The 27,580-nt window shown below is 43.2% G+C and overlaps 2 protein-coding genes and 2 long non-coding RNA genes across 12 annotated transcripts; 2 read left to right on the top strand and 2 right to left on the bottom strand.

The window, feature by feature from the left end:
* The first annotated feature begins 325 nt into the window (after window positions 1–325).
* On the top strand, window positions 326–1,832 carry LOC124263553. 9 transcript variants are annotated; one of them, XR_006894880.1, is made up of 7 exons: window positions 326–429; window positions 716–795; window positions 836–915; window positions 956–1,205; window positions 1,277–1,376; window positions 1,591–1,670; window positions 1,791–1,831. It is a non-coding gene; the product is annotated as an uncharacterized LOC124263553 (long non-coding RNA). The 9 variants fall into 9 exon arrangements; XR_006894881.1 differs by having other exon boundaries at window positions 360–389; XR_006894875.1 differs by lacking the exon at window positions 326–429 and adding an exon at window positions 491–589 and having other exon boundaries at window positions 1,591–1,710; window positions 1,791–1,832.
* Window positions 1,332–1,825, bottom strand: LOC124263554. The gene is made up of 3 exons (XR_006894882.1): window positions 1,783–1,825; window positions 1,502–1,732; window positions 1,332–1,438 (listed from the first exon to the last, which is right to left on the bottom strand). It is a non-coding gene; the product is annotated as an uncharacterized LOC124263554 (long non-coding RNA).
* A 27-nt stretch (window positions 1,833–1,859) lies between the features above and the next one.
* Window positions 1,860–10,365, bottom strand: LOC124263594 (phosphatidylglycerophosphatase and protein-tyrosine phosphatase 1-like). Its single transcript, XM_046698246.1, has 5 exons — window positions 10,239–10,365; window positions 7,560–7,731; window positions 5,499–5,552; window positions 4,314–4,505; window positions 1,860–2,197 (listed from the first exon to the last, which is right to left on the bottom strand). Exons 2-5 carry the CDS (start codon window positions 7,701–7,703, stop codon window positions 2,063–2,065), a joined length of 525 nt encoding a protein of 174 aa, XP_046554202.1. The 5' UTR covers window positions 7,704–7,731; window positions 10,239–10,365; the 3' UTR covers window positions 1,860–2,062.
* Window positions 10,366–10,805: 440 nt separating this feature from the next.
* On the top strand, window positions 10,806–27,405 carry LOC124263618 (electron transfer flavoprotein subunit beta-like). The gene is made up of 7 exons (XM_046698268.1): window positions 10,806–10,910; window positions 13,683–13,841; window positions 17,331–17,489; window positions 19,539–19,601; window positions 24,653–24,811; window positions 26,381–26,587; window positions 27,225–27,405. The coding sequence occupies exons 1-6, from the start codon at window positions 10,854–10,856 to the stop codon at window positions 26,555–26,557; spliced, it is 774 nt and encodes a 257-aa protein (XP_046554224.1). The 5' UTR covers window positions 10,806–10,853; the 3' UTR covers window positions 26,558–26,587; window positions 27,225–27,405.
* Window positions 27,406–27,580: the final 175 nt, after the last annotated feature.

Genomic DNA, 27,580 nt, shown 5'->3' with positions numbered 1-27,580 from the left:
CAGCTTCACTCTTGATTAGTTCTTGATTACATCTGAAAATTCAAGTTTCACACACTTCAAAATCACCTAACATGCTGTCAAAAGTGAGTGAGTGAGTGAGTGAGTGTTTATTGCACTCAGCAATATTCCAGCTATATGGCGACATCGATCCACTCAATGCTGTCAAAAGCATTTATACATGAACACTAAGTACTGTAAAGAGTCTTATTACTATTTTCCCGACATTCTTGAAAGACATCCTGAAGTAACGCTGGCATACACTTCCATACTTCCTACACTTATGTCATACAATCGCAAACCTTGTAGCAAATCATGCAAAAACAGACAGCACCGGAGGTGGCCCACACAGGTTGAAATAGATCCAGAGTGGCCTGGTGTGACTTTGACAGGTAGAAATAGGCTGAAAGCAGCCCAGAGTGACTTGGACAGGTTGAAATAGGCTGAAAGCAGCCCAGAGTGACTTGGACAGGTAGAAAAAGGCTGAAAGCAGCCCAGAGAGACTTGGAAAGGTTGAAATAGGCTGAAAGCAGCCCAGAGTGACTTGGACAGGTAGAAATAGGCTGAAAGCAGCCCAGAGTGACTTGGACAGGTTGAAATAGGCTGAAATAGGTGACTTGAACAGCAGCCCAGAGTGAAATGGACAGGGCCCAAATTGGACAGGTTGAAATATAGGCCCAGAGTGGCCTGGTGTGACTTGAAAGCTGGACTTGGACAGGTAGAAATAGGCCCAGAGTGGCCTGGTGTGACTTGGACAGGTAGAAATAGGCCCAGAGTGGCCTGGTGTGACTTGGACAGGTAGAAATAGGCTGAAAGTGGCCCAGAGTGACTTGGTTAGGTAGAAATAGGCCCAGAGTGGCCTGGTGTGACTTGGACAGGTAGAAATAGGCTGAAAGTGGCCCAGAGTGACTTGGACAGGTAGAAATAGGCCCAGAGTGGCCTGGTGTTACTTGGACAGGTAGAAATAGGCCCAGAGTGGCCTGGTGTGACTTGGACAGGTAGAAATAGGCTGAAAGCGGCCCAGAGTGACTTGGACAGGTTGAAATAGGCCCAGAGTGGCCTGGTGTGACTTGGACAGGTAGAAATAGGCTGAAAGCAGCCCAGAGTGACTTGGACAGGTTGAAATAGGCCCAGAGTGGCCTGGTGTGACTTGGACAGGTAGAAATAGGCTGAAAGCAGCCCAGAGTGACTTGGACAGGTAGAAATAGGTTGAAATAGGCCCAGAGCGGCCTTGTGTGACTTGGACAGGTAGAAATAGGCTGAAAGCTGACTTGGACAGGCCCAGAGTGACTTGGACAGGTTGAAATAGGCTGAGAGTGGCCCAGAGTGACTTGGACAGGTAGAAATAGGCCCAGAGTGGCCTGGTGTGACTTGGACAGGTAGAAATAGGCTGAAAGTGGCCCAGAGTGACTTGGACAGGTAGAAATAGGCCCAGAGTGGCCTTGTGTGACTTGGACAGGAGGGACTACAGGGTTGAAATAGGCCCAGAGTGGCCTTGTGTGACTTGGACAAGTAGAAATAGGCTGAAAGCAGCCCAGAGTGACTTGGACAGGTTGAAATAGGCCCAAAGCGGCCTCAGAGTGACTTGGACAGGTAGAAATAGGCCCAGAGTGGCCTGGTGTGACTTGGACAGGTAGAAATAGGCTGAAAGTGGCCCAGAGTGACTTGGACAGGTAGAAATAGGCTGAAAGCGGCCCAGAGGGACTTGGACAGGTTGACATATGCCCAGAGTGGCCTAGAGAGACTTGGACAGGCTGAAATAGGCTGAAAGCGGCCCACAGTTACTTGGACAGGTAGAAATAGGCCCAGAGTGGCCTGGTGTGACTTGGACAGGGGAAATACGCTGAAATATGCCCAGAGTGGCCTGAAAGAGAAAGAGGCCCAGAGTGACTTGGACAGGTTGAAATAGACTCACAGTGCCCTAGAGAGACTCAAACAGGCTGAAATAAGCCCAGAATGGCCTAAAATGACTCAAACTGGTTGAAACAGGCCCAGAGTGACCAAGAGTGACTTGGACAGGTTGAACTAGGGTCAGGGGCTACTGCCTCACTCCATCTTTCCATTATCAGTCAGACACTGGGTCCTTGTGCATATCCTTGTAGAAGGTTCGGATGGAGTTCCACTGCTTTTCCCTGATCCATACATGCTTTCTTCTGGCCTTGATGAAGTCCACTGCTTGCTCTGGAGTGTAGTTGTAAGCCTGAAACAATATGGGAAATCTATACAAAAAGTTTACTCGCTATTTACTGGAAAATAACAGAAAGACCAGTGCTATAAATTACTGAGTGTAATAATGATAATTAGCAAATGAAACAACTGATTCTGAAGGTTGGTCAGTTTTGATGATCTAATAATCAATCATATTTGTTCATTTGTTTGTTGTTAAATGCTGCACTCAGCAATATTTGAGTGGTCTGTGAACATGGGTATCAGTCTACACAACTGGGATACAATGACATGTGTCAACCCAGTAATCCAGCCTCACAAGCCGATCCTGTTAGTTGCCTCTTATGACAACCATGTGTTGCTGTTAGTTGCCTCTTATGACAACCATGGATTGCTGTTAGTTGCCTCTGTTATGCCTCTTATGACAACCATGTGTTGCTGTTAGTTGCCTCTTATGACAACCATGTGTTGCTGTTAGTTGCCTCTTATGACAACCATGGGTTGCTGTTAGTTGCCTCTTATGACAACCATGTGTTGCTGTTAGTTGCCTCTTATGACAACCATGTGTTGCTGTTAGTTGCCTCTTATGACAACCATGTGTTGCTGTTAGTTGCCTCTTATGACAACCATGTGTTGCTGTTAGTTGCCTCTTATGACAACCATGGGTTGCTGAATGACAGCAATATTTGAGGTATATGGCGGCGGTCTGTAAATAATTGAGTCTCGAATAGACAATCCAGTGATCAACAGCATGAACATTGATACAATGAGTCAATCACAAAATTCGATAATCGCCTCTTAAGCCTCATGGGTTACTGAAGACAATTCCAACTTGGATCTTCATGGGTGTTATCAAGTGGACCCAAGGTCCTATCTACCTTTATCTGTTAGATTGTTAACTCTTCAATCACATAATACACACCTCTTATTCCATTCCACAGGACCTGTGAAGATTAGAACTGATTTTCAGGAACCCATGCTTGTTGTAAGAGGCGACTAACGGGATCAGGTGGTCAGGCTTGCTGACTTGGTTGACACATGTCATTGTATCTCAGTTGTGTAGATCGATGCTCATGCTGTTGATCACTGGATTCTCTGGTACAGACTCGATTATTTACAGTCCGTCGCCATATAGCTGGAATATTGCTGAGTGCCGCGTTAAACAACAAACAAACCATTCCACAGAATGTAAGGGACCATTCATAATTTATGGGTCGGGGGTTGATGATGATGTTTATGGAGAAGCATAAAAAAAAAATAAAAAAAAATTATGTACAAAGTAAGTGAACCATTGCATGTCATGTACAAAATCAATGCCCCCCCCCTATTTTTTAAGCATAATTTTTTAATATAGTCATAAATTATGAATGGTCTCTAATCATGGTTGCTTCTTGACACCTAACTCAATCTCACAGAACATCATCACCATCATAGTTTGACCCCTACCTCCATCAGATAACACGCCACTACTGTTGACCCCTACCTCCATCAGATAGCACGCCACTACTGTTGACCCCTACCTCCATCAGATAACACGCCACTACTGTTGACCCCTACCTCCATCAGATAGCACGCCACTACTGTTGACCCCTACCTCCATCAGATAGCACGCCACTACTGTTGACCCCTACCTCCATCAGATAGCACGCCTACTACTGTTGACCCCTACCTCCATCAGATAGCACGCCACTACTGTTGACCCCTACCTCCATCAGATAACACGCCACTACTGTTGACCCCTACCTCCATCAGATAGCACGCCACTACTGTTGACCCCTACCTCCATCAGATAGCACGCCACTACTGTTGACCCCTACCTCCATCAGATAGCACGCCACTACTGTTGACCCCTACCTCCATCAGATAACACGCCACTACTGTTGACCCCTACCTCCATCAGATAACACGCCACTACTGTTGACCCCTACCTCCATCAGATAGCACGCCACTACTGTTGACCCCTACCTCCATCAGATAACACGCCACTACTGTTGACCCCTACCTCCATCAGATAACACGCCACTACTGTTGACCCCTACCTCCATCAGATAACACGCCACTACTGTTGACCCCTACCTCCATCAGATAGCACGCCACTACTGTTGACCCCTACCTCCATCAGATAGCACGCCACTACTGTTGACCCCTACCTCCATCAGATAGCACGCCACTACTGTGGAGCTGCGTGTCCTCCCAGCCTTGCAGTGAACATAGACCGTCTCCTTCCTCTCCCTGTACGTATTGATGAAGTTCACGGCACGGCGGATGTTGTCTTGTGATGGAGTACCCACGTAGTCCACTGTGGGAAGCTGAAGCTGCTCGATGCCATACTGATGAAGATCCTAAAAGGGGAGAGAAAGCTTCATTAACCATTGTTTAATAAGACGAGTCTCTAACATCCAGGCTTGGAGTGAGTGAGTGAATATGGTTTTACAGCACTTTTAGCAATATGATGATTTCAAAGGATGGGGGGTGGGGTGGGGGGTGGGGGTGGGGATGTCACCTCTTCTCGGGGACGGTGGGAGGTGGGTGTGTGTATAAATTTTGTATACATGTACTGGGGGGAGCAATTGTACATAACAATATTGAAACATTATGTTTAAACATTAGGGGGGGTTTTGTGTATGTGTGAGTGTGAGTGTGTGTGTGTGTGTGTGTGTGTGCGTGCGTGCGTGCGTGCGTGCGTGCGTGCAGAATCAAGTTTACATCTGGACAATCCTGAAATATCAAAAGTTTATGGGAGTAGAGTTGGTGTGGTGGTCATGTAACTAATGCTGCCCACTTCAATCAGAAGCCAGAGCAGTTTACCTCGGTGAGGAATGCGGGCAGTTCACCTCAGTGAGGAACGCGGGCAGTTCACCTCCATGAGGAACCAGGGCAGTTCACCTCACTGAGGAACCAGAGGTGAGGAATCAGTTCACCTCACTGAGGAACCAGGGCAGTTCACCTCACTGAGGAACCAGGGCAGTTCACCTCACTGAGGAACCAGAGCAGTTCACCTCAGTGAGGAACCAGGGCAGTTCACCTCAGTGAGGAACCAGGGCAGTTCACCTCAGTGAGGAACCAGAGGCAGTTCACCTCACTGAGGAACCAGGGCAGTTCACCTCAGTGAGGAACCAGGGCAGTTCACCTCAGTGAGGAACCAGGGCAGTTCACCTCAGTGAGGAACCAGGGCAGTTCACCTCACTGAGGAACCAGGGCAGTTCACCTCACTGAGGAACCAGGGCAGTTCACCTCACTGAGGAACCAGGGCAGTTCACCTCAGTGAGGAACCACTGCTGCTCACCTCTTTTGAAGGTCCAAGACTTTCCAGCTCAAAGTTCTCGTTGACCGACACCAAAGTTCTCGTTGACCGACACCAATGCAGTAACATTCTCCTTGGCAACCAGCTGAAACAGAATGAAGTGAGTTTAGTTTTACGTCTCTTTTAGCAAGAAAGGGGCTTCACACATGGTACCCATGAAGGGAATCAAACCCGGGTCTTCGGCCTGATGAGCGAACACTATAATAACTAAGCTGACCACCCCTGAAACGGAATGGAACCATATGGCGCTTAACGTGATAATTTGATATCAAGGTGGTTTGTAAAAACTCCAGTGACTGACATCCTGAGCATTTATGTTTGCACTTGTGACAGATTGATATTCATAAAACAAAACAGGTACAAAAGATTTGGCATCACCTGACCTGAGTCCCCACCAGGTATAAAAGCTCACATGGCATCACCTGGGTGCCGTACCACTAACCGATCTTAGCCCTATGCCAATCGTAAACCCCCCAAATCCCAATCTTAGTGTGACGTTACGACCATTCCACAAAATGATCTTAGCCCTATAGTGTGACATTACGACCATTCCACTGACCGATCTTAGCCCTATGCCAATCGTAAACCCCCCAAATCCCAATCTTAGTGTGACATTACGACCGTTCCACTAACCAATCTTAGCCCTATGCCAATCGTAAACCCCCCAAATCCCAATCTTAGTGTGACGTTACGACCCAAGTCAATTGTAAAGTTAAGACCCAAAGTCTTAGTTGCTCATGATCAACTTAGAATCGCTAAAATCAATTGTAGAGAAACCAAAATGGCAGCTTTCATTATTCTATGTGAGGAAGAAGGGTGAGTGTAAATGCAAGATTTCTTTACATACATTTCAATGTACAAACTCTTTAAAATGAATTTGTTAACTAAGTTGTTACAATTGGTTTTAATTATTTTATCCATGGTGGTCCAATAATTGAAACACTTTGTTAATATCTTAAGTTCATTTCCATTTAAATCCTTATTCAGTAAAAAGTGTAAACAATGTTTACATGCGGCCAGAAAATTTCCTCTACCCTGTGGCCTTCACCTTCATGTGTAATGTCAAAGCTCACAGGTCACATCATGACCTCTCCAAAACTCATGCATTTTGGACCACATGCTTGCCAGTGTGTATTGGACCTCCATGCTGCCTGGTTGTCACCCAGCTGACTGTAAGCTGAACTATGTAAAGACACATATGTGAGTACTTTACCCTTTCATTGCTAGGTTGTACTATCTCTTAATTTCAATGAATATATATGCCAAAATGTTAATTGGTTAGTGCAAAAATTGTTAATATATTTCACACAATTTTTTGTAAATTTGTTATTGTTAATTTTGCAATTTCAATGTATTCACATATCATTTGAATGAAATATTAAATGTTATGTACTATGAAATTTGTACATTTTCTGAATTTCATCGAAAGCTGTTGTTTGTTGTAGTTTTCTGAACCTCATCAACGTAACAACTATACTTCTCAACTCAACTCGTCCGTCAAGTCTTCTGTCACAGCTATGTTCTATAAAGTGTAATTTCTAAAGTCTCTATATAATATACCCTGTTGATGCAAGTATCAGTGTTTGTGTTCTTGGATTAACAGTGAGCATTACACCGAGAGTGTTTTTCGAGGCAGCTAACAGATTCTAGATACATTATCAGATGATGTGCTTGTGGCGAGGTACAGGATGCCTTATCACGGCTTGTTTATGCTGATCGACAAGGTTCAGCCACATATTATGCCAGAGACCCAGCGTTCACACGCACTTGCCCCTGAAACCAAGATGCTCACTACCCTAGGATTTCTCGGAAAGGGCTTTTCCACGTTTACACTTGGTTCCAAAACTACTTCCATCGTCTGCTAGACTATGCAAAGGGAGATAACCCATGCCTAGCATTTTGCTATCTCTCCCACGAAAGATTCTCGACCTTAGCTAGGATCGGATCGTAAGATCGGGACATGATATGATCAGCCTAAGATGGGTTAGTGGAATGGGTGTAAAATGAACACAAAGGTAAGGCGATTGTAAAATTGGCATAACTTGCTAAGATTGATCTTAGATAAGATCGGTTAGTGGAATGGCACCCTGACCTCTTTCAGGATCCACTTGATTGGCAAAGCTCCCAGCACAACTGTGTCATCAATCCTGTTATAGTACTTCCGTGATGTCACCTGTGCCATGAACAGCGTGTAGCCCACTGTTGGGTAGAATGCAAGTTTGGTGAACATGGCCATTGTGACCTTCACCTCATCCTACTTTCACCTGAAACAAAACATTTGTAGGTCTGTTGAGTTATGACAGGTCGTAATGTAATAATGAGAATATTTATAATGCGACTTTTCCAGGCTAGTTATCCTGCTCAAAGCGCACAATCTGGTCATTATTACCCAAGATACCCCAAGCTACCTGTTAGGCGCTATAAGGTTAATAGTCACATGACGTATACCACCGGGTACCCATTTTCTGCTGGGTGAACAGATACAATTTTGAACAAACTCACTTGCCTAAGGTGAAATCACATGTATCACATGTGCTTCATTGTGGGGCAGGACTGAAGTCCTAGAAACTCTCAGGAGTCAAGTTGCCAAACATGGTCACCCATCCAAGGACGCTCCGCGCCCCACGTTGCTTAACTTCAACTGATTTGTGACCTGAGCTCTGTGCACAGGACCAAACCGCACCACGTAATGTTACGAATGCTTTGTGGAATGCAACCCTGATTCCCAAATATTTACTGATGTTGTATCTAAGAACATGAAAGATGCCAATTATCAAAAATGCAAATTCAACTTATAAAGTTGAAAAATAACATGATGAACCCCCCCCCCCCCACGAAATCGGAGTTCAAACGATTCACTAAATTCACCCCAGCTAGGTTAAAAGTGGTTTCAACAGGTGTGCTGCGCTTCACGCGTAGCGCATGCGCAGTGAATAGGTTCGCGCAGCTTGAAGCCGGATGCCCGGATTATAAGGTCGTGAGCAGGAGTAGTCTAATCTTGGTTGTGTACACAAACAACAAATAGTAAATAATCTACTCGTTACATAAAAGAACCTTGTTAAGGATCTAGATCTACACAGCTATGTGTCAACCAGGGAGGCGTTCAACATTTCAAGACGGAAAAACTTCGTTGGCGGTGAGTACTTGAAGTAGGCTTTGATGTGAGCTATTTTTCTTATGTTTTGTTGATATTTCACAGGCGCGAGCTTTTTATATTTTATGACAATAGATTACCGATTGAACTGTTTATACAATTTCATTTGACTCATTTCTCAGTTCGATACTTAACAGCAACGTCATTATTTAGCATTGTCAGAATTTCTAACTGTGATATAGATATGTCTCTGTCAGACAAAACTCAATGTCTGTTTTATTGACACCTATGTGTCTGCCTGCCTGTCTGCAAATGACAGTATGCAATACACAACTTCGATCACTGACCACATGCAATTTGAACTTAACACCTATCAAGCTATACACCATAAACAAAACGCATTGATTTATGGCTCGTGCACCTGAGTTCTGTCTCTGTCACATCATGTACTTACACAGACAGGCAGGTGTGATAATTGTACTTATGACATGCTATGATGTCTGTTGATTGCAAAATGATATACACAAAAAAATGAGCATGTATTTACAAAACCCAATATCTCTATACACACACAAAGAGCCCTGAGCGTATCGGCAAATGAACCAGCCAATGAAAGACTTTGTTACACTCAAGTGCACGCCCACCCGCTCTGACTGGGTTCGGTATTCCAAGTGCTTCGTTTCGAGGGTAGTAAACCCAGGTACAAAATATTGCACTTTTGATTTGCGATTGTACGCTTATAATTTTGTTTAGTTTTTGTTCATAATCAGCAGTGTATATTACATGTCATGAATAAATGATAATTGTGTTTTAATTATGTTTATTTATTTGGTTGCATCTAAGCTTTAAGGTTTATCTTGTGTCTTGTGTTTGTTTATCACCAGAAGTGATTACTGACTGAGTTTAGTTTTACGCCGCTTTTAGCAATATTCCAGCAATATCACGGCGGGGGACACCAGAAATGGGCTTAACACATTGTGCCCATGTGGGGAATCGAACCCGGGCCTTCGGCGTGACGAGCCAACGCTTCAACCACTAGGCTAACCCACAGCCCCCAGAAGTGATTAAACTATTGTTATTGTGTTACCTACATTGTTACATAAACGACCACAGATACTGTATAATGGTATAAGTGAGTGAGTTTAGTTTTACGCCACACTCAGCATAATTCCAGCTATATGGCGGCGGTCTGTAAATAATCGAGTCTGGACCTGACAATCCTGTGATCAACAGCATGAGCATCGATCTGCGCAATTGGGAACCGATGACATGTGTCAACCAAGTCAGTGAGTCTGACCACCCGATCCTGTTAGTCGCCTCTTACGACAAGCATGGGTTGCTGAAGACCAATTCTAACCCGGATCTTCACGGGTAAATGGTATATGTAATGTTTATGGTCATCGAATGTTGGATTGTAAAGATGCATTGTGTTATATTGTTAACTAACAAAATCTCAAATGAAAACATCAAAGAAGTGAAAAATGGAAAACAATTCTGCCAACAGTACCTCGATCTATATAAAGTCTTTGAATGGCATTTAGAAGTGATACACACGAAGGCCAGAATTTATGGAGGCCAACTTTTTTCTTTTGGGGAACACTATGTTTTGGGGTATATTCTTACTCCTGATCATTTGTTTACGTTTGGTTTTAACCAATCTCCCCGAACAATATCTACCTGAACATCAAACCACAGCTGATCACATGTGACAACAAGCGCTGCACGGTCCCGTTACACTATTTCTCTACCATGTCTACTAATAAGAAATCTCCTCACACCGATAACCCCTTTTCGTTAGACAGCGTGAGAATGAGAATGTGTCAAGTGCAGCGGAGGAGTTTTTAGCATAATATGTACAGACGGAGCACAGTTATTTGTGAACTACATTTGATTTGCTTTCGTAAAAATAACTTGCGTTAGTTTTTGTTGAGTATTCTTAGAAACTGAGGTTTAATAAATAATAATTCACCGCCATCAAGTTCAGTGGTTTATTTATTGTACAAACGAAGCTGAAACGTGGACGCACCTACTCAGGGAGCAGTTGTTAATCAAATATTTTCTCAGCCATATAATCAAAATACAGTGGACATATATCAAATTATGTGCATATCAGTCTTTTAATGAACATTCAAACATAATTTTGATTTAGTAAACATGCTACAGTACAATTTTCGATGACTACGTGAATTAAATCGTGAACCTTACAATAGTACCTCCATAAATAATGTAAAGTTGTCTGTTTTTAGTTTCGCACACAGGTGCAAAGTTCACACAAGGGTTGATCTGTTGACCATGTCGGGATTAAGGGTTATCGTGGGCTGTAAACGTGTGATCGACTATGCTGTCAAGGTAACGCATTGCTTATCTATCACCCCAAATCTACTTGTTCACCTTAGTGAAATCAAACTGTGATGCTTCTACCCAACCCTTTCTGAACGCGTATTTGTCTTGAACATTACCTTGTCAGTTTCCACTGAAGTTTTCGTTCTTATGTCTAACGCTGAAGAATGCGAATGCAGTGATCCACTGACCAACTTTGCATGAAATCAGTTTTAACTTTAATTTGAAAGCATTTTTTTTCTAACGGAAACTAGCCTGCTAGGTTACATAAGAAATTGACAAATTACATTGTACTGGGTATTCCATTGGTCACACCTATTGAATCCTACGTGCTTTAGACATTTCATTCAAAGAAAAGCAAATGCAACCTCAATATTTTGATTCTTTTTGCCTTTATAAAGTAATATGGTAATGATTTGTGTTGGTACTCAACTTCCTGCCACTTAGGTTTGCTGGAATGATTGGAAGTCTTACATTATATAAGTTCTAATCACTCTTGGCTTAGCATAGTAATGTAAGTTGACAGTCAACATGTACCCCAAATTATGTTCTTGTTTAGCTACATGAGATCTGTGTTATGAGTTTCATGAATCTGACCTAAAAAACAAACTCATCATTCATTGGCTACGATGAGGGACATGTTTCAGAATCACTTGATGGCTATCGCTGAACATGTAAGTTCTGCATGACTGCGGTTTGGATATGATAATTACAGGGCTCCAGATAAGGCCGTATTGGCGTATGTATGGATAAAAAATATGCACGATACGGTAGGAAATAATTTAGAAAATTTAGCAGATACGCACCACGGCGATGGTGTACGACCTTAGAATCATTTACAGACGTATTTATCTGAAAAAGTATTGTTTTATTGTTTATTGACCTGTTTACACATGACTACCAATATTGTGGTGCATATATGAAACGAAACACAAGATTACTGATACTCCAATAAACTCCATTCAGTACTCTAAATGTACTCTTAAGGTTTTCCAGTAATCCTATATTGAAAAAATATTCAATACGTACGTATTCCTGATGTTAAATTTTTTTTATCTGGAGCCCTGTAATCAGCTTACAGTGTTCTGCAAGATCTGATGAACGTGACAATTTGTTAGACCTGGTCACAGGTTTGACTTTGTTCTTTTGGTTACCATGGTTACCGAGAAAACTCCTGGAGTATGCTGGTCACGTTTGGTGATGAAGTTGATAGTGTGTCTTCCTACCCTGAAGTTTGGCTTTTTGCTCATAATATTGATCACTGAATAGTCTGGAGTAGACTGAAAATATTTACTGGTCATAGTCATAAAGCTGCGACTCGGCTACAGTGACCTCAATGCTCACAAATATGAAAGATACATTTTAGAAAGTCCGATATGCTCATGTGGACTAGCAAATGAGGATAGTTTTTCACTTTTTCTTTACTTGTCCAATATATACTGTAACTCGAAATAACATGTACTTTTACCAAAAAGGATATACATTAGACTCAGTATTATTCGGAAATGTCCATGCAACTGCACCTGTAAATATGCAGATTCTGTTCAGGCAGATTTGACGCCCTTTTCTTAAGATAATGATTGTTTACTCTCAACCTATGATGTCGACATACCTCTCTTCTTTTGGACTATGTACAGCGTATACATGACTAACAGCCAAATTATGTAATTATTATGTAATAGGCTCCTAACGCGTGAGTGATGTAAAACAGACGCCCAGTGACAGCAGAACGTTGTATATGTATGACAAGTGTCGGTTGGTTACTGAAGTAAAATGCTTTGCGTTGTGTGTGATAATTGGTCTCTTTACGTGGTCAGTACATCTTGTCTGCAAGTTCTGTGGGAATGGTTCCTGGCGGGTTCTCCCAATTCAACTCAATTAAAGTCAGAACAAAAGAATATTAGGTTTCCATTCTTGTTTATTGTGAAAAAAACCCGTATTAGTCTAAACAATCCTACGTATATCTACCTACCTAAATCCTACTTAAATACAGTTTAACTTTGGTCTATGTCCACCCCCTAATACCTACCCCCGAAAACAACAAAACAAAACCTACTCATTCCTATGCTATTTCTCCCCCTTCCCAAGCTAACACTAAATCAACACGACATCCCTAAAACAACAAACAATACGTGGAAACTTAAACTTGGTCTTGATCCAAGACTGAGAGTCGCTAGACACTTACCCGATCTTGCGGTATCGGACGACTGACGATTCCCTACCTAGGGGAGGCCTATATAGTCGACATCGGGCCACGTGACTGGGGAAATCCAGATTTCGGCCAATGCGCACGCTCCTTGCATCTCTGCCCCTCAAGATGGCGGAGCATGCAAGAAGCGTGACATCGTCCTGTCTCCCCGGCCACGAGGTCCGCATGGGCCTAGGCTTCTACATATTTGACTACAAAGGTAGGTACTACGTCAGCCGCCCGCCCAACTACCTAACCTACCCCACCCACTATGAAACTTTTGTATTAAATAAACTTTTATACCCCGAGACGCCCACAATTATTTGCTTTTGTAAGGGAGAGGTGTTCATATAAGCTTACAGCTTGTTTACCGATCCCTATTCAATTTAATTTGAATAAAAATATGTTTAAACCATAAAGCTGAAGTATTCATAGGTGTAGCATTAAACCACACAGACAGACACACACACACTAACACTAGCACTAACACACAAAATACTCCTTTTAGAGGTCTGCATTAAACTTGATGTCACTCCAGTGACTGTTATCTTCCTTTAACCATTGCCCTGCTGACCTGCTGTGTTCCCCTTCAGATCCGTGTCAAGCCTGACAAGACCGGTGTGGTCACAGAAGGGGTGAAGCACAGCATGAACCCCTTTGATGAGATCGCTGTGGAGGAAGCCATCAGGATGAAGGAGAAGAAGATCGCCAGTGAGGTTATCGCAGTGTCCTGTGGTCCTACTCAGTGTCAGGTTAGTAGAGGGATGAGTACAGGTCGGCCTGGGAGCAGGGCAATTGCCACCTTTAATTGCTACCCGGACAATTAGGTTAGTAGAGGGATGAGTACAGGTCGGCCTGGGAGCAGGACAATTGCCACCTTTAATTGCTACCCGGACAATTAGGTTAGTAGAGGGATGAGTACAGGTCGGCCCGGGAGCAGGACAATTGCCACCTTTAATTGCTACCCGGACAATTAGGTTAGTATAGGGATGAGTACAGGTCGGCCCGGGAGCAGGACAATTGCCACCTTTAATTGCTACCCGGACAATTAGGTTAGTATAGGGATGAGTACAGGTTGGCCCGGGAGCAGGACAATTGCCACCTTTAATTGCTACCCGGACAATTAGGTTAGTATAGGGATGAGTACAGGTTGGCCCGGGAGCAGGACAATTGCCACCTTTAATTGCTACCCGGACAATTAGGTTAGTAGAGGGATGAGTACAGGTTGGCCCGGGAGCAGGACAATTGCCACCTTTAATTGCTACCCGGACAATTAGGTTAGTATAGGGATGAGTACAGGTTGGCCCAGGAGCAGGACAATTGCCACCTTTAATTGCTACCCGGACAATTAGGTTAGTAGAGGGATGAGTACAGGTCGGCCCAGGAGCGGGACAATTGCCACCTTTAATTGCTACCCGGACAATTAGGTTAGTAGAGGGAGGAGTACAGGTCGGCCCAGGAGCCGGGACAATTGCCACCTGGACAATTTTAATAGTACCCGGACAATTAGGGTTAGTAGGAGCAGGACAATTGCTACCCGGACAATTAGGTTAGTAGAGGGAGGAGTACAGGTCGGCCCAGGAGCGGGACAATTGCCACCTTTAATTGCTACCCGGACAATTAGGTTAGTAGAGGGAGGAGTACAGGTCGGCCCAGGAGCGGGACAATTGCTACCTGGACAATTGCCACTGGACAATTACCACCAGGACAACTGCCACCTAGGATAATTGCTACCCAGGACAATTGCCACCCAGTTATTTTTACTATAATAGTGAGGACAATTGTAATTTTATTACAGGAAATGAATGCAGGTTGTAAATAAACACAACTTTAGATGATGAAATGGTCAATGTTTTGGGGTATCTTGACTCTGATGAAATCTTAGCTTTCATGAAAACTCAATATGCATTGATTGTGAAAAAAATCAAACTTGAAAACTTGTTAAGTTAAGACATAAGTTACTAACATAATTGAGAGGATGTATTGAAAGCACTGAGGAAAGTTAAGATTAAAGTGCTGAGAAGCTCAAGTGTTTAGAAAATCAATTTGTTTGAGCTTGGATGCTACAGTGCTACTAACTTAAGATTAAAGCCATGAGAAGCTCAAGTGTATAGAAAATCAATTTGTTTGAGCTTGGGTGCTACTGTCTTAAATATACATATGTTGAGATGAATGTTTTGAGAAGGTGAGCATACAGACTTCGCTAGAAAAACAGTATAAATATACAGGTTAAATCCTTTTGTTCAGCATTAAATCCAATTTAGTAGTGATTTCAGCGAATTAAACTCCTGTATATAAAATGGCCAGGGCCTCGTAAGCCTAAAACCTTGTAACTTTTCTCATGACATTTGTACCTCCTATACTGTAACATAGGAGGTACAAATGCTACGAGAAAAGTTACGAGATCTTAGGCTTACGAGAGCTTTGTGAAATGGGGCCCAGGATTCTACATCCACCTCACCTTCCACCATGGACAACCAAGTAGAGTATGTAAAGTTGGAGAGATGAGTTAAGAAGGTTCATTTCAAGGGGTTTCGGGTATGTAAGACACAAGGATATGAAGAACGGAGTTGTCAGCTATCACTGTGAGTTGAGACGCAGAGGACAATGCAGAGTGGCCATGAAGGTTTCAGACGATCAATGTGTTGGTATTCTGCATGAACACACATACGCGCCTGACATGCTCTTATCAGAGGTATGTTTTATTGATTGCATAATGCGAATATGGTTGATACTATTGAATTTATATTGCTACTTGCAAAAAAGATACAGTACAAAACAAAGGCAAGTTTAATGACGTAATGTAATGTGAGGGAGTGATTTTTACTTTGTATTTAGCATTATTAATTTGGCATTTGTCCGGGTGGCAATTGTCCTAGTCCCAATCGGCCCACCTGTCTGTGTGTGATGACTCCAAGGTGCTCATGCCATCACTAGTTTGCATGACTTGATTATTATATAGCGTAATACAGCTGACTTTAGTAATATTTTCTCTTCCATGCACGTTATTATGTAATCAATATACCAACTGCCATAAAAAATCTAATATTGCAATACATATATGATACATAGAGAATCTCACCCAATTGTCTTCTGATATCAATTATATCAACACGAGTTGATAAAGTTACAAATATCCGAGGTTTGCCGAGGATATTTTTACTTTATCAACGAGTGTTGATATATTTGATATCAGAACACACGAGGGTGAGATTCTATTTAGCATCCAAAATCACTCGTCATTAATTTTCAATGAAAAATGTACATCTCTGCCATTAGACTTGCAGTGCACCAATGTCATAGCATTATGACGTCATCAAGTACATGAGGCATAGCATTGTCAGGGCATTGTACAAAATCTACTGTCAAAACGATATCTCCTAGGAGATATCGTTTGATCTCACACAAGTGTTATCTCCTGTGGAATACAGTTTTGGATGATAAAAGTGAATATTCATGATAAATTTGACAACACAAGCTATGTTTAGATATCATTTGTCTCACCATTGTATTCCACTGAATGGTTAAGTGGTTAACTTCTTTGAGTGGCATTGTAGAAGTTGGGAAGTACAATATAGAACAAACTTTATGGATAACAACTTCTTTTTATTCGTGAGTACGACGTTTCGATACAGATTCTTGTACCGTTGTCAAGCATAATGGAACATGAAGAAGGGGGAAGTATATATATATACTAGATGTTACCAATTCCGACAGCAAATCAGCCACTTCCAACCACATGAAAGCAAGCCTTAATCACCAAATAGAGTGGTCTGACATCACCATTCTCTCTAACAAACAAACAGACTTCACTAAACGCAAGCTCACCAAAGCCATCCACATCAAACGCCAAAAGCCCACCATCAACCGAGACCAAGGATACTTCATTCCATCCACTTATGATGCACTCATCCACCAAGCCCAATCTACTGTATAAACTCTGCTGTATAAACATCTCATTATTATTTGTACATCACTGGCTTCCACGCCTGTCCTCTGTCTACTCTCTGGCTTCATCAGCTTTCTGCCTAGCCAGTTATGTTAGTTATGTTGTTTTCTTTGTTACACTGTTACATCTAGTATATATGTACTTCCCCCTTCTTCATGTTCCATTATGCTTGACAACGGTACAAGAATCTGTATTGAAACGTTGCACTCACGAATAAAAAGAAGTTGTTATCCATAAAGTTTGTTCTATATGGTTAAGTGGTTGTTGCAAATGTCCCAATTGCATTACCTAGGAGACGCTGCGGACCGCCATGGCAATGGGGGCGGACAAGGCTATCCACGTGGAGCTGGACGCCAAGCAGACCGAAACGATCCAACCCCTTCATGTTGCCAAAATATTGGCCAAGATATCCCAGGAGGAGAAGGCAGATGTCGTCATTGTTGGCAAACAGGTAACAGTTACCCTGGAAACAGTTGTTTAGATTGTCCGAAAAAGGGGTCCATAGTTATTTATTTTGAGTCTACATAGTTTAAAGTGTATCACAGAGAGACATGTTATCTTGTGAAAAAATGGGGTCAGGGTGCCCCAGAACTCCTCTGGGATCCCCGGGTGCCTGATGATGGTAACCATGGTACTTGGTAACTGAGATGTTTCCATGGTAACATTAGTGTTGTGTTTCCAAGGTAACTGAGGTGATGAGTACTGTCACCATGGTTATGTGTTGAGTTGTATCACCATGCTGCTCACAGTGGTCGAGATATTGCCACAAATGAAACACTTCTGAAACTATAATGTTGTAAGATTCCACAATCAAAAGATGAATGCACTTTTTCCATCAGCAAATGTTTGAATATTCTGGCAGGTCTATGTATAACAAAGGCATGAATCTTAGTAATCAGTCTCAACAGCATTCATATCATTTCCGATCTCATTCCAATTTCCAGTAACCATGGTAATTAGGGCTTCAACGAGTCCATTGTTTTGGACTCGAGTACTCGAGGGGTGAGACTCGACTCGGACCCGAGTACTCGAAATTCATACCTTTCAAGCAAACGATAGCGTAACCGGCATGACATGTGTTCCGATCACACAAGTGAACACCTCCTTCTTTCCGACTTCATATCGTCATGTGACTAACATTTCCTATTGGTCAGAATCAGTATTTGGATGTTTACTTGACAAACGTTTTTTTTCTTCGTACTTCTTGTACTGCCTGCAAAACGCAGTGAGATACCGCACAGGCGGCATTTGGTTATTTTGCTCTTTTCACTATCCAGATCAAGATACGCCCATACATTTGATTTTTTATCTTTCTCCATGTCTATCAATTGTCTAGATAGTTACCTAATCATTTTAAGAAGTGAAAACACAAACGATGTATCATATTTACTCTCATCTGCAGACTTGTAGCAACTAATACCATACAGCCACACCATGTGAGGAGTAAACTATTTAATCTAGGTGTTAATAAAAACATTATCAGATGGGTTAAAGAATTCAGGGTACATAGAACTCAGTATGTCAGTGTCAATGGCTATCAATCTTCTTTGCTCTTAACCTCTACTGGAGATCCACATGGCTGTGTTCCTTCTTCCGTACTCTTCGTTTTGTATACCAATGACTGTTACTTGTCAATATATGACTTGTTCACTGTGAAATTCGCAGATGACGCCACTGTTACTGGCCTAATTTCTGATTCTGAACATTATTATCGTCAAGGCATTGACAAAACCGTAATGACAGTTTTTTATCAAACCTTTATTCAAAGTGTGTTGACCTGCAATTATCTATGTTGGTATGGGGATCTGTCTCAACGCAACAAAAACAAACTTTTCAAAATTGTTAATACTGCTTGCAAAATTTCTGGAGTGTCTTTCGAGTATACTCCCTTTATCTATGAGCGCCAGATTGTCAAAAAGGGAGCTAATATTAGATTTGATAGTTGATATATTTGATTTCACCATTTTGAACTACTTCCTTCTGGACGCTGCTGACGATTACCTTCCCTCAAAACAAACAGAGCTAGACAATCTTTCATACCATCAAGTATTCGTGAATGCAACAAATATTTTGAATCACCATCATGTGATTAGAACTAGAATTATTCAGCCTCTTTACCTATGTGGTTAATTGAATTATATCATGTCAGTTTTATTTATAAATAGCATTCGTTTTGAGCATGTAATTATTGTGTATATTTTTGTGAACTGTGTATATATTCATTTTGAGACAGTTTGGATGTATAAGAATTTCCTACGGGATAATAAAGTTATATCTTATCTTAATATTAGACGTTAACGGCCGCTCATGCTTAGCACATGGCAGACAGTCTGTCAACGTCAAATAATCCGAGTTAGCTTCCCTTTTCGAGTCCTCGAGTCCTTGAAAATGGACTCGAGTCCAGCTAGACCCGACTCGCCCTCGAGTACCCGTGGAAGCCCTAATGGTAATGATGAAGTTTGATGCAGGACTTGACCACTCCCGGCTGTGTTTGTTGTAGGCTATAGATGGTGACTATAACCAGACTGGACAGATGACTGCTGCCCTGCTGGACTGGCCACAGGTGAGATAGTCTGCCACATGGATAGTTTGCCTCTTGGATAGTCTACCACATGGATAGTCTACCACATGGATAGTCTGCAACATTAATAGTCTGCAACATGGGTAGTCTGCCACATGGATATCAACACAGATGCTACCTGCTCTAGTCGGCTAGCATGTGTCAATTGTTTCAAACTTTAGAGATATCTTTGGGGCAATTTGAATTTTGGCATTTGTATGTCAGGTGTTATGTGATGCAGAAATGGACGTCCAGTAAGTGCAATTTTATAGAATGGAGGAAGCAATAAATGTAATATTTTAAGTAAAATTGATATATTATACTTATCCTTACTCATGATCTTTGCTTATCTCCCTTTTCCATGCGAATGGTAGTGGAACACTTGAATCCTTTGTAGTTCCCTGAAGCGGACGTAAAAATACACTCACCCACGAGTTACCTCCCTTTTCCCGCGCAAACAGTCATGTGAGCAGCCTTACTTGTCACTCTCTCCTCTCTTGCCAGGCATCGTTGCAATGGATGTACAGGGCTCCAGATAATATTTCAACATCAGGAGTACGTTATCCTTATTTTTTCAATATAGGAGTACTGGAGTACTTTTAGACTACTGAATGGAAAATAATGGCGTATCAGTAATCTTGTGTTTTGTTTTATATATGCACCACAACATTGCTGCTCTTGTGTAAACAGGTCAATAAACAATAAAACAATACTTTTTCAGATAAATACGTCTGTAAATGATTTTAAGACCATACACCATTGCTGTGGTGCGTATCTGCGACGTTTTCTAAATTATTTCCTACCGTATCGTGCATATCGTGCCCTTATCTGGAGCCCTGGATGTAGTTGTAACCTTCCTGTGCGAGTCAAGTCCTGCGCTGAGGTTGGTAGACCGAGTAGACATTGCCATGTTCGTAGTGTTAACGGAAAGATGACCTTGAGGAATCATGGCTTGTATCTTGACCCAACAATCTTCTGGGATCACAATTCTATTCTGTGTTGTGATAAATCTTATCCCCAGAAATTGCAGATCTTGTTTTGGTTCCAACTCTGACTTCATCAGGTTCACTAGCCATCCAAGTTGCGTGAGCAACTTGATTGTGAAGTTCAGCTGCTGTCTGAGTTGATTGGCACTTTGATGGACCTGTATGCCGTCGTCGAGGTAAAAGGCACTTAGACGTAGACCTTGATGATGTAGGTAGGCGACTATACGCTTGGTTATTCGTGTGAATAACCACGGAGCTGACGATATTCCAAATGGTAGGACGTTCCATTGGAAGTGCCGCCCTCTGAATAGGAATCGTAGATATTTTCTTGATTCCGGATGTATGGGGATGTGTAGATACACATCCTGCAGGTCTATGCTGGCCATATAATCTGCTGGACGGACGAGTAGTCTGAGTTGAGGTAGGTGGATCATTCTGAACCTTTCCGGTTTGAGTAGATAATCTTGGTTGAATTTCCGAATGTTGTAAATCAACCTGAATTTCTCTTTGGAATTCTTCTTGGGTACTAGGAAAATTGGGGAGTAGAAGCCTGGAATGAGATGATGTTGATCTATTCTCTCTACAGCATTCTTGGTTAGAAGTGAGTTGATGGCTTCTTGTAGCTTGTCTGCATAGTTGAAGACCATCGTTCTGAGGTTTAACGGTGGTGTGGCCTTGAGCTGCACTCTGTACCCTTCTTGCAGTACTTATGAGACGTAGTCGTCTTCCGGTATTCCCCAATTTTCCTAGTACCTTTGTAGACGTCCACCCACTGTCGATGGTTGTACAGGAACAGCTTGGGATGGAAGCATCCAGTCGTTACGAGCCCCAATTTCAACGTCTAGCTCCTGAAACCTCTGGGAGTACGTCCTCTCCCTGAGTTTCCTCTGTAGTTTCCGGATGGGCGAAGAAAAGAACTTTTCCTGCCTCTGAAGGTTGAGTAATTCTTCTCCTTAGCCTTCTGGATACCGGATTTCCCTTGAGTTGTGAGTTCGTTAGCTGCTTCATCTATCTCACCTCCGAAGATGGTAGGCGCCGCCCAAGGAGCGGTTGGGTAAATCTGTCACTCCAGGAACACGAAGCCAGTAGACCCTGTCTCCGTAACAAGGTGAGACCCGCCGACGTTGAGGCCAAATGATCTGATATGAAGTATTGGTTCTTCTGAGTGAGCAGAGCAGATAATATCATTCCTTTTCTTCCGAACTGGGGTTCTGGAACTTGTTAATCAATGCCTCATTGATTGCTCTGGATCTCACTAATCCGAAGAAGGACCTCGTCGTCGCTGTATCACGTTGGGCCAACTTTTTATCCTCCACCTTGTAAAACTTGTTCCGAGAGTCGTTGACCAGTTTCATATTTCTCATTTAAGTCCGGCGCTCTCATAAAGGGGTCCATGTGATGTAAGGGGAATTTCCTCGCATTAAATGCTGGCAGATGTTGATTCTAGAATCTAGTAGCTTTCTCAAAAGCTATGCGTAGGTTCGAAGGCACCTTAGGTATTGGCTCAATAGGAGGAATAGTCACTGAGTCGAAGTCGTCCTTGCACATCTTGTATGTGTAAGCTTCGTCCAATTCCTTGGAGGGAGACGTTCAATCCATTAGCTATCCAAGCTGTAACCTCCGTATCTGAGAAGATGTAGTCGGTATGTTCATCAGATAGCTCTTGTTCCGTAGAACTATGCCTTCACGAATCCTCCTGCGAACCTTCCTTTCTCGAATCTTGCTCCCGCGAACCTCTATCTTGTGATCCATCCTTTTGCGAACCTCTGTTTCATGATCCATCCCTTTGCAAACTTGTCTCTCGTGAACCTTGCCTTTGCGAACTTCCTTCTCGCGAACCTTGCCTTCGCGAACCTTCCCCTCGCATGTGAGAGCTGCGGGATCGGCTGGCTCTTGGAGATGGATTCCTAGGCATTCTCGAATGTTAAGGGTTCGCAGACGAAGTTCTCGTAGAGTTAGTAGCCTTCGCGAACCTTCCATCCTGTTCTATGATGACAGAGTCGTCCGATTGTGATGACCTTTTTCGAACGTACACGTTCGTCAACGTTGACGTTGTCTGCAGATATAGATCTGTGAGGCGTATCAGGTTCGCGTTGGTCTGAGGGTTTGCTAACGTTGTCGGTTGATGAGAGGTTCTGTTGTGCCTTCGCTTCCTCATCAAACAATCGTTCCATCATGGCCATGATTTGGGCAGGTAATGGCCTCATGAAGTCGCCTGGATCGAAGTTATGCGTTGACTGGAACTGATTCGGCGTTGACGAAGTGTTCGCAAACGCTGATGTGTTGTGTGTTCAACTTCACTACGTTGAGAAGTTGGTGGTTGGTCGTCAAACAGCTGTCCTGCTGTTGTAGTTGCAGGAGACGATCTTGTAGTCGTGGAGGTCGACTGCGTCGCCGATCTTGTAGGTACTTCAGGCAGAAGTAACGGTGGTTCATCAAACACGTCTGCCTCGTGCGGTGGGATGATCTCCTCATTAAACGACCTCTGATGAGTTGACTTGCTAAGTCATGTTGATTTCAATGCCGACCTAGTTATAGATGCCCTTTTCTGCGTTGTGGATGAAGCAGTAGTCTTTTTCTTACTTTGAGAGGGCGTCAAATCCGTCGTAGCAGACCTCATTTTTCTACCCCTCAACAGACGACTGCCCCTTCAAATTGTATACAAATAATAGATGATAGCTATAGCCAAATACACAGCGTAATTTTGATAAATAGGATCTAAATATAAAGGATATATGTATACTGGACTCCAGTGCTCGCCCAACCATCCGCTTGGGCGGGAAGGGAGAGAGTGACAAGTAAGGCTGGTCACATGACTGTTGTGGGTGAGTTTATTTTTACGGCTGTTTCAGGGAACACAAAGGATTCAAGTGTTCCACTACCATTCGCATGGAAAAGGGAGATAAGCAAAGATCATGAGTCAGGATAAGGAAAAATATATATTGTGTCGCAGGGGATGCACAGGTGGACCTATCTAGTTAGTGGTCACTGATGTGGACCATTGTAGTTGGTCACTCTGGTGGGCGCCTAAATGAAGCCACAAGTGGACCCAGCAGTGGACCCTGTAGTGCACCTGTCTAGAGGAAACTGTAATGATATGAGTCCTCAAATGGATGCTTTTTCGCCCTGTATAGTCTCTCTCATATGACCCCTCACATGGTCTCCCAATGGACCCCTCTAGTGGATCCTTTAATTTTTAAGTGACCTTTCGAATGGACCACTTCAGATGACCCCTCTAGTGGACCTCTCAAGTGGATGCCCAGTGTACCCCTCTATAGTGTACCCCTCTATAGTGTACCCCTCTATAGTGTACCCCTCTATAGTGTATCCCTCTAGTGGACTCCTTGAGTGGACCCCTTTAAATGACCCCTCTAGTGGACCCATTCAAAGTATCCCCCTAGTGGACCTCATTCCTTGATGGGTGTGGATCAGGTGGTCACGCTATCGATCACTGGTTTATCAGGCCCTGTAAAAATTACATACTGTAGATAATATGTTAGAATATCCAATAATGTTCCCCTGCTTTTTTCTCCTTTGGTCTGCATCAAAATTCATTGGGGGCGGTGTGCTAGCCTAGTGGTTAATGCATTCGCTTATCATGCCGAAGACTGGGGGTTTGATTTTACACATGGGTACAATGTGTGAAGCCCATTTCTGGTGGCACCCACCATGATACTGCTGGAATATTGCTAAAAGCGGCATAAAACTTCACTCACTCACTCACTCACTCACTCACTCACTCACTCACTCACTCACTCACTCCACTCACTCACTCCTCCACTCACTCAAACCACCACCCACCCACCCACCCACCCACCCACCCACCCACTCCTCCACTCACTCACTCACTCACTCCTCCTCCACTCACTCACTCACTCACTCACTCACTCACTCACTCACTCACTCAGAGTGCAGAGCTGCCAACCTTAGTTGTACCAGGATTCAGTCGTTATGGGTTTGACACTTGGTAACCAACCATCTAATACCTGTGTACTGTAGAGGGATTTGGGATTTCCTCCAATATGAACGGCTCATATCATGATATGACTTCCTTACTCTTTCCCACAGGCAACATTTGCGTCGGAGATCACCAAGAACAACGGGGACCTGACTGTCACACGGGAAGTAGATGGTGGCCTGGAAACAATCAAAGTGAAACTCCCGGCAGTCATCACCGCAGATCTACGTCTTAATGAACCTCGATATGCCACACTCCCCAATATCATGGTAGGTCAGATGAACCTCGATATGCCACCCTCCCCAATATCATGGTAGGTCAGATGAACCTTGATATGCCACCCTCCCCAATATCATGGTAGGTCAGATGAACCTCGATATGCCACCCTCCCCAATATCATGGTAGGTCAGATGAACCTCGATATGCCACACTCCCAATATCATGGTATCAACCTCGATATGTCCCCCAATATCATGGTAGGTCAGATGAACCTTGATATGCCACCTCTAATATCATGGTAGGTCAGATGAACCTCCGATATGCCACGACTCCCCAATATCATGGTAGGTCAGATGAACCTCGATATGCCACACTCCCCAATATCATGGTAGGTCAGATGAACCTTGATATGCCACTCCTCCCAATATCATGGTAGGTCAGATGAACTCGATATGCCATGCTCCCCAGTATCATGGTAGGTCAGATGAACCTCGATATGCCACACCCCCAATATCATGGTAGGTCAGATGAACCTCGATATGCCACCCTCCCCAATATCATGGTAGGTCAGATGAACCTCGATATGCCATGCTCCCCAGTATCATGGTAGGTCAGATGAACCTCGATATGCCACACTCCCCAATATCATGGTAGGTGAGATGAACCTCGATATGCCACCCTCCCCAATATCATGGTAGGTCAGATGAACCTCGATATGCCACACTCCCCAATATCATGGTAGGTCAGATGAACCTCGATATGCCACACTCCCCAATATCATGGTAGGTCAGATGAACCTTGATATGCCACACTCCCCAATATCATGGTAGGTCAGATGAACCTCGATATGCCACACCCCCAATATCATGGTAGGTCAGATGAACCTTGATATGCCACACTCCCCAATATCATGGTAGGTCAGATGAACCTCGATATGCCATGCTCCCCAATATCATGGTAGGTCAGATGAACCTCGATATGCCACACTCCCCAATATCATGGTAGGTCAGATGAACCTCGATATGCCACACTCCCCAATATCATGGTAGGTCAGATGAACCTTGATATGCCACACTCCCCAATATCATGGTAGGTCAGATGAACCTCGATATGCCATGCTCCCCAATATCATGGTAGGTCAGATGAACCTTGATATGCCACACTCCCCAATATCATGGTAGGTCAGATGAACCTCGATATGCCATGCTCCCCAGTATCATGGTAGGTCAGATGAACCTTGATATGCCACACCCCCAATATCATGGTAGGTCAGATGAACCTCGATATGCCACCCCCCCCCAATATCATGGTAGGTCAGATGAACCTTGGCATGTGAAAACGTAATTTAGGCCACTTCTCATTTACAGCAATTCTTTATTTTGTCACACAATTATTTTTCCAATACAACCAGCCATGGGTGAAAAATGATAAAATCAGAGGTAAAAATATTTCCTGGTAACCATGATACCATAATTCCCATGCCTTCCTGACTCCCTCCGCAGTACAGGAAGTAGTTGGAATACAGATAAGTTATAACACAAAATTCTTAGCGCTGGCAGACTTCTGCCAATTCTTTCATTGACATATAACTAGTGATACATACAGCCTGTTGTCCACAGAAAGCCAAAAAGAAGCCGCTAGCCAAGAAGAAGGCAAGTGACTATGGGGTGGACGTGACCCCATCACACCAGATCCTGTCGGTGGAGGACCCCCCTGTGCGGGAGGCAGGGCAGAAGCTGGAGACCACAGAGGACCTGGTTGGCAAGCTAAGGGAAGCAGGGCTGCTACCTTCATGATGACTGGAAGATCCTCGCCATCATAGAATTGTATGTTCACCTTTGGGTTCTTTTAATCATGTGGGGCGGTGGGGTAGCCTAATGGTTAAAGCGTTGGCTTGTCACGCCGAAGACCCGGGTTCGAATCCCCACATGGGTACAATGTGTGAAGCCCATTTCTGGTGTCCCCCGCCGTGATGTTGCTGGAATATTGCTAAAAGCGGCGTAAAACCAAACTCAGTCAGTCAGTCAGTCTTTTAATCATGTTTCCATTGTTCCATTTTAGGATTGTGTAGATGCTGTTTGTTTGTTGTGAACAAATATCTCAAGTCTGAGTGAGAATTGGTCTTCAGCAACCCATGCTTGTCGTAAGAGGTGACCAACGGGATTGGGTGATCAGGCTTGCTGACTTGGTTGACAGAGGTCATCTGTCTCAATTATGTAGACCGATGCTCATGCTGTTGATCACTGGATTGTCTGGTCCAGACTTGATTATTTACAGACCGCTGCCACATAGCTGGAATATTGCTGAGTGCGGCATTAAACAACAAACAAATGCTTGATTATTTACAGTCTTCCGGTACATAACTTTCCGCAACTTTAAATACCAACTGCTTACTCATTCTCCAGGTTTAAAACTCAGAAACTCTTGAAATCTTTTACTCACTCATTCATACTCCTATTTCAGGTATGAATGTAACCAAGAAGAGTTGTCTCCTTTGATAACAGGTGGATAATAGGACACTGCCAGTGGTTGCGCTCTGTGTGTATGTTGCCATGGATAGTCTGTAATTACTGTGTAAAGTATGTAATAATGATTGTGTTGATGACAGTTTTGAGTGTGACAAATTAAATATTTAGAACATTGACTGTTGAGTTATTTTTTTGCATCGATACTCCCAATGTTTGAGGCGTCTGCTATGAATGCATGTGCAGTAGTGTTGGGAATTGGTTGAAATCTCACAATTGATGATTGGTTCAATACCAACGACCAATCATCGAAAAAAAATTGGTTAGCGTCATTTTTTAGATTTTCCTATTCAG

The sequence above is a fragment of the Haliotis rubra genome, unplaced genomic scaffold (genome assembly GCF_003918875.1).
Source record: "Haliotis rubra isolate DU_JTF1 unplaced genomic scaffold, ASM391887v1 Scf89, whole genome shotgun sequence".
NCBI lineage: Eukaryota > Metazoa > Mollusca > Gastropoda > Lepetellida > Haliotidae > Haliotis > Haliotis rubra.
Note: the sequence above shows the minus strand (reverse complement) of the source record. Positions and strands in the feature narration are given on the sequence as shown.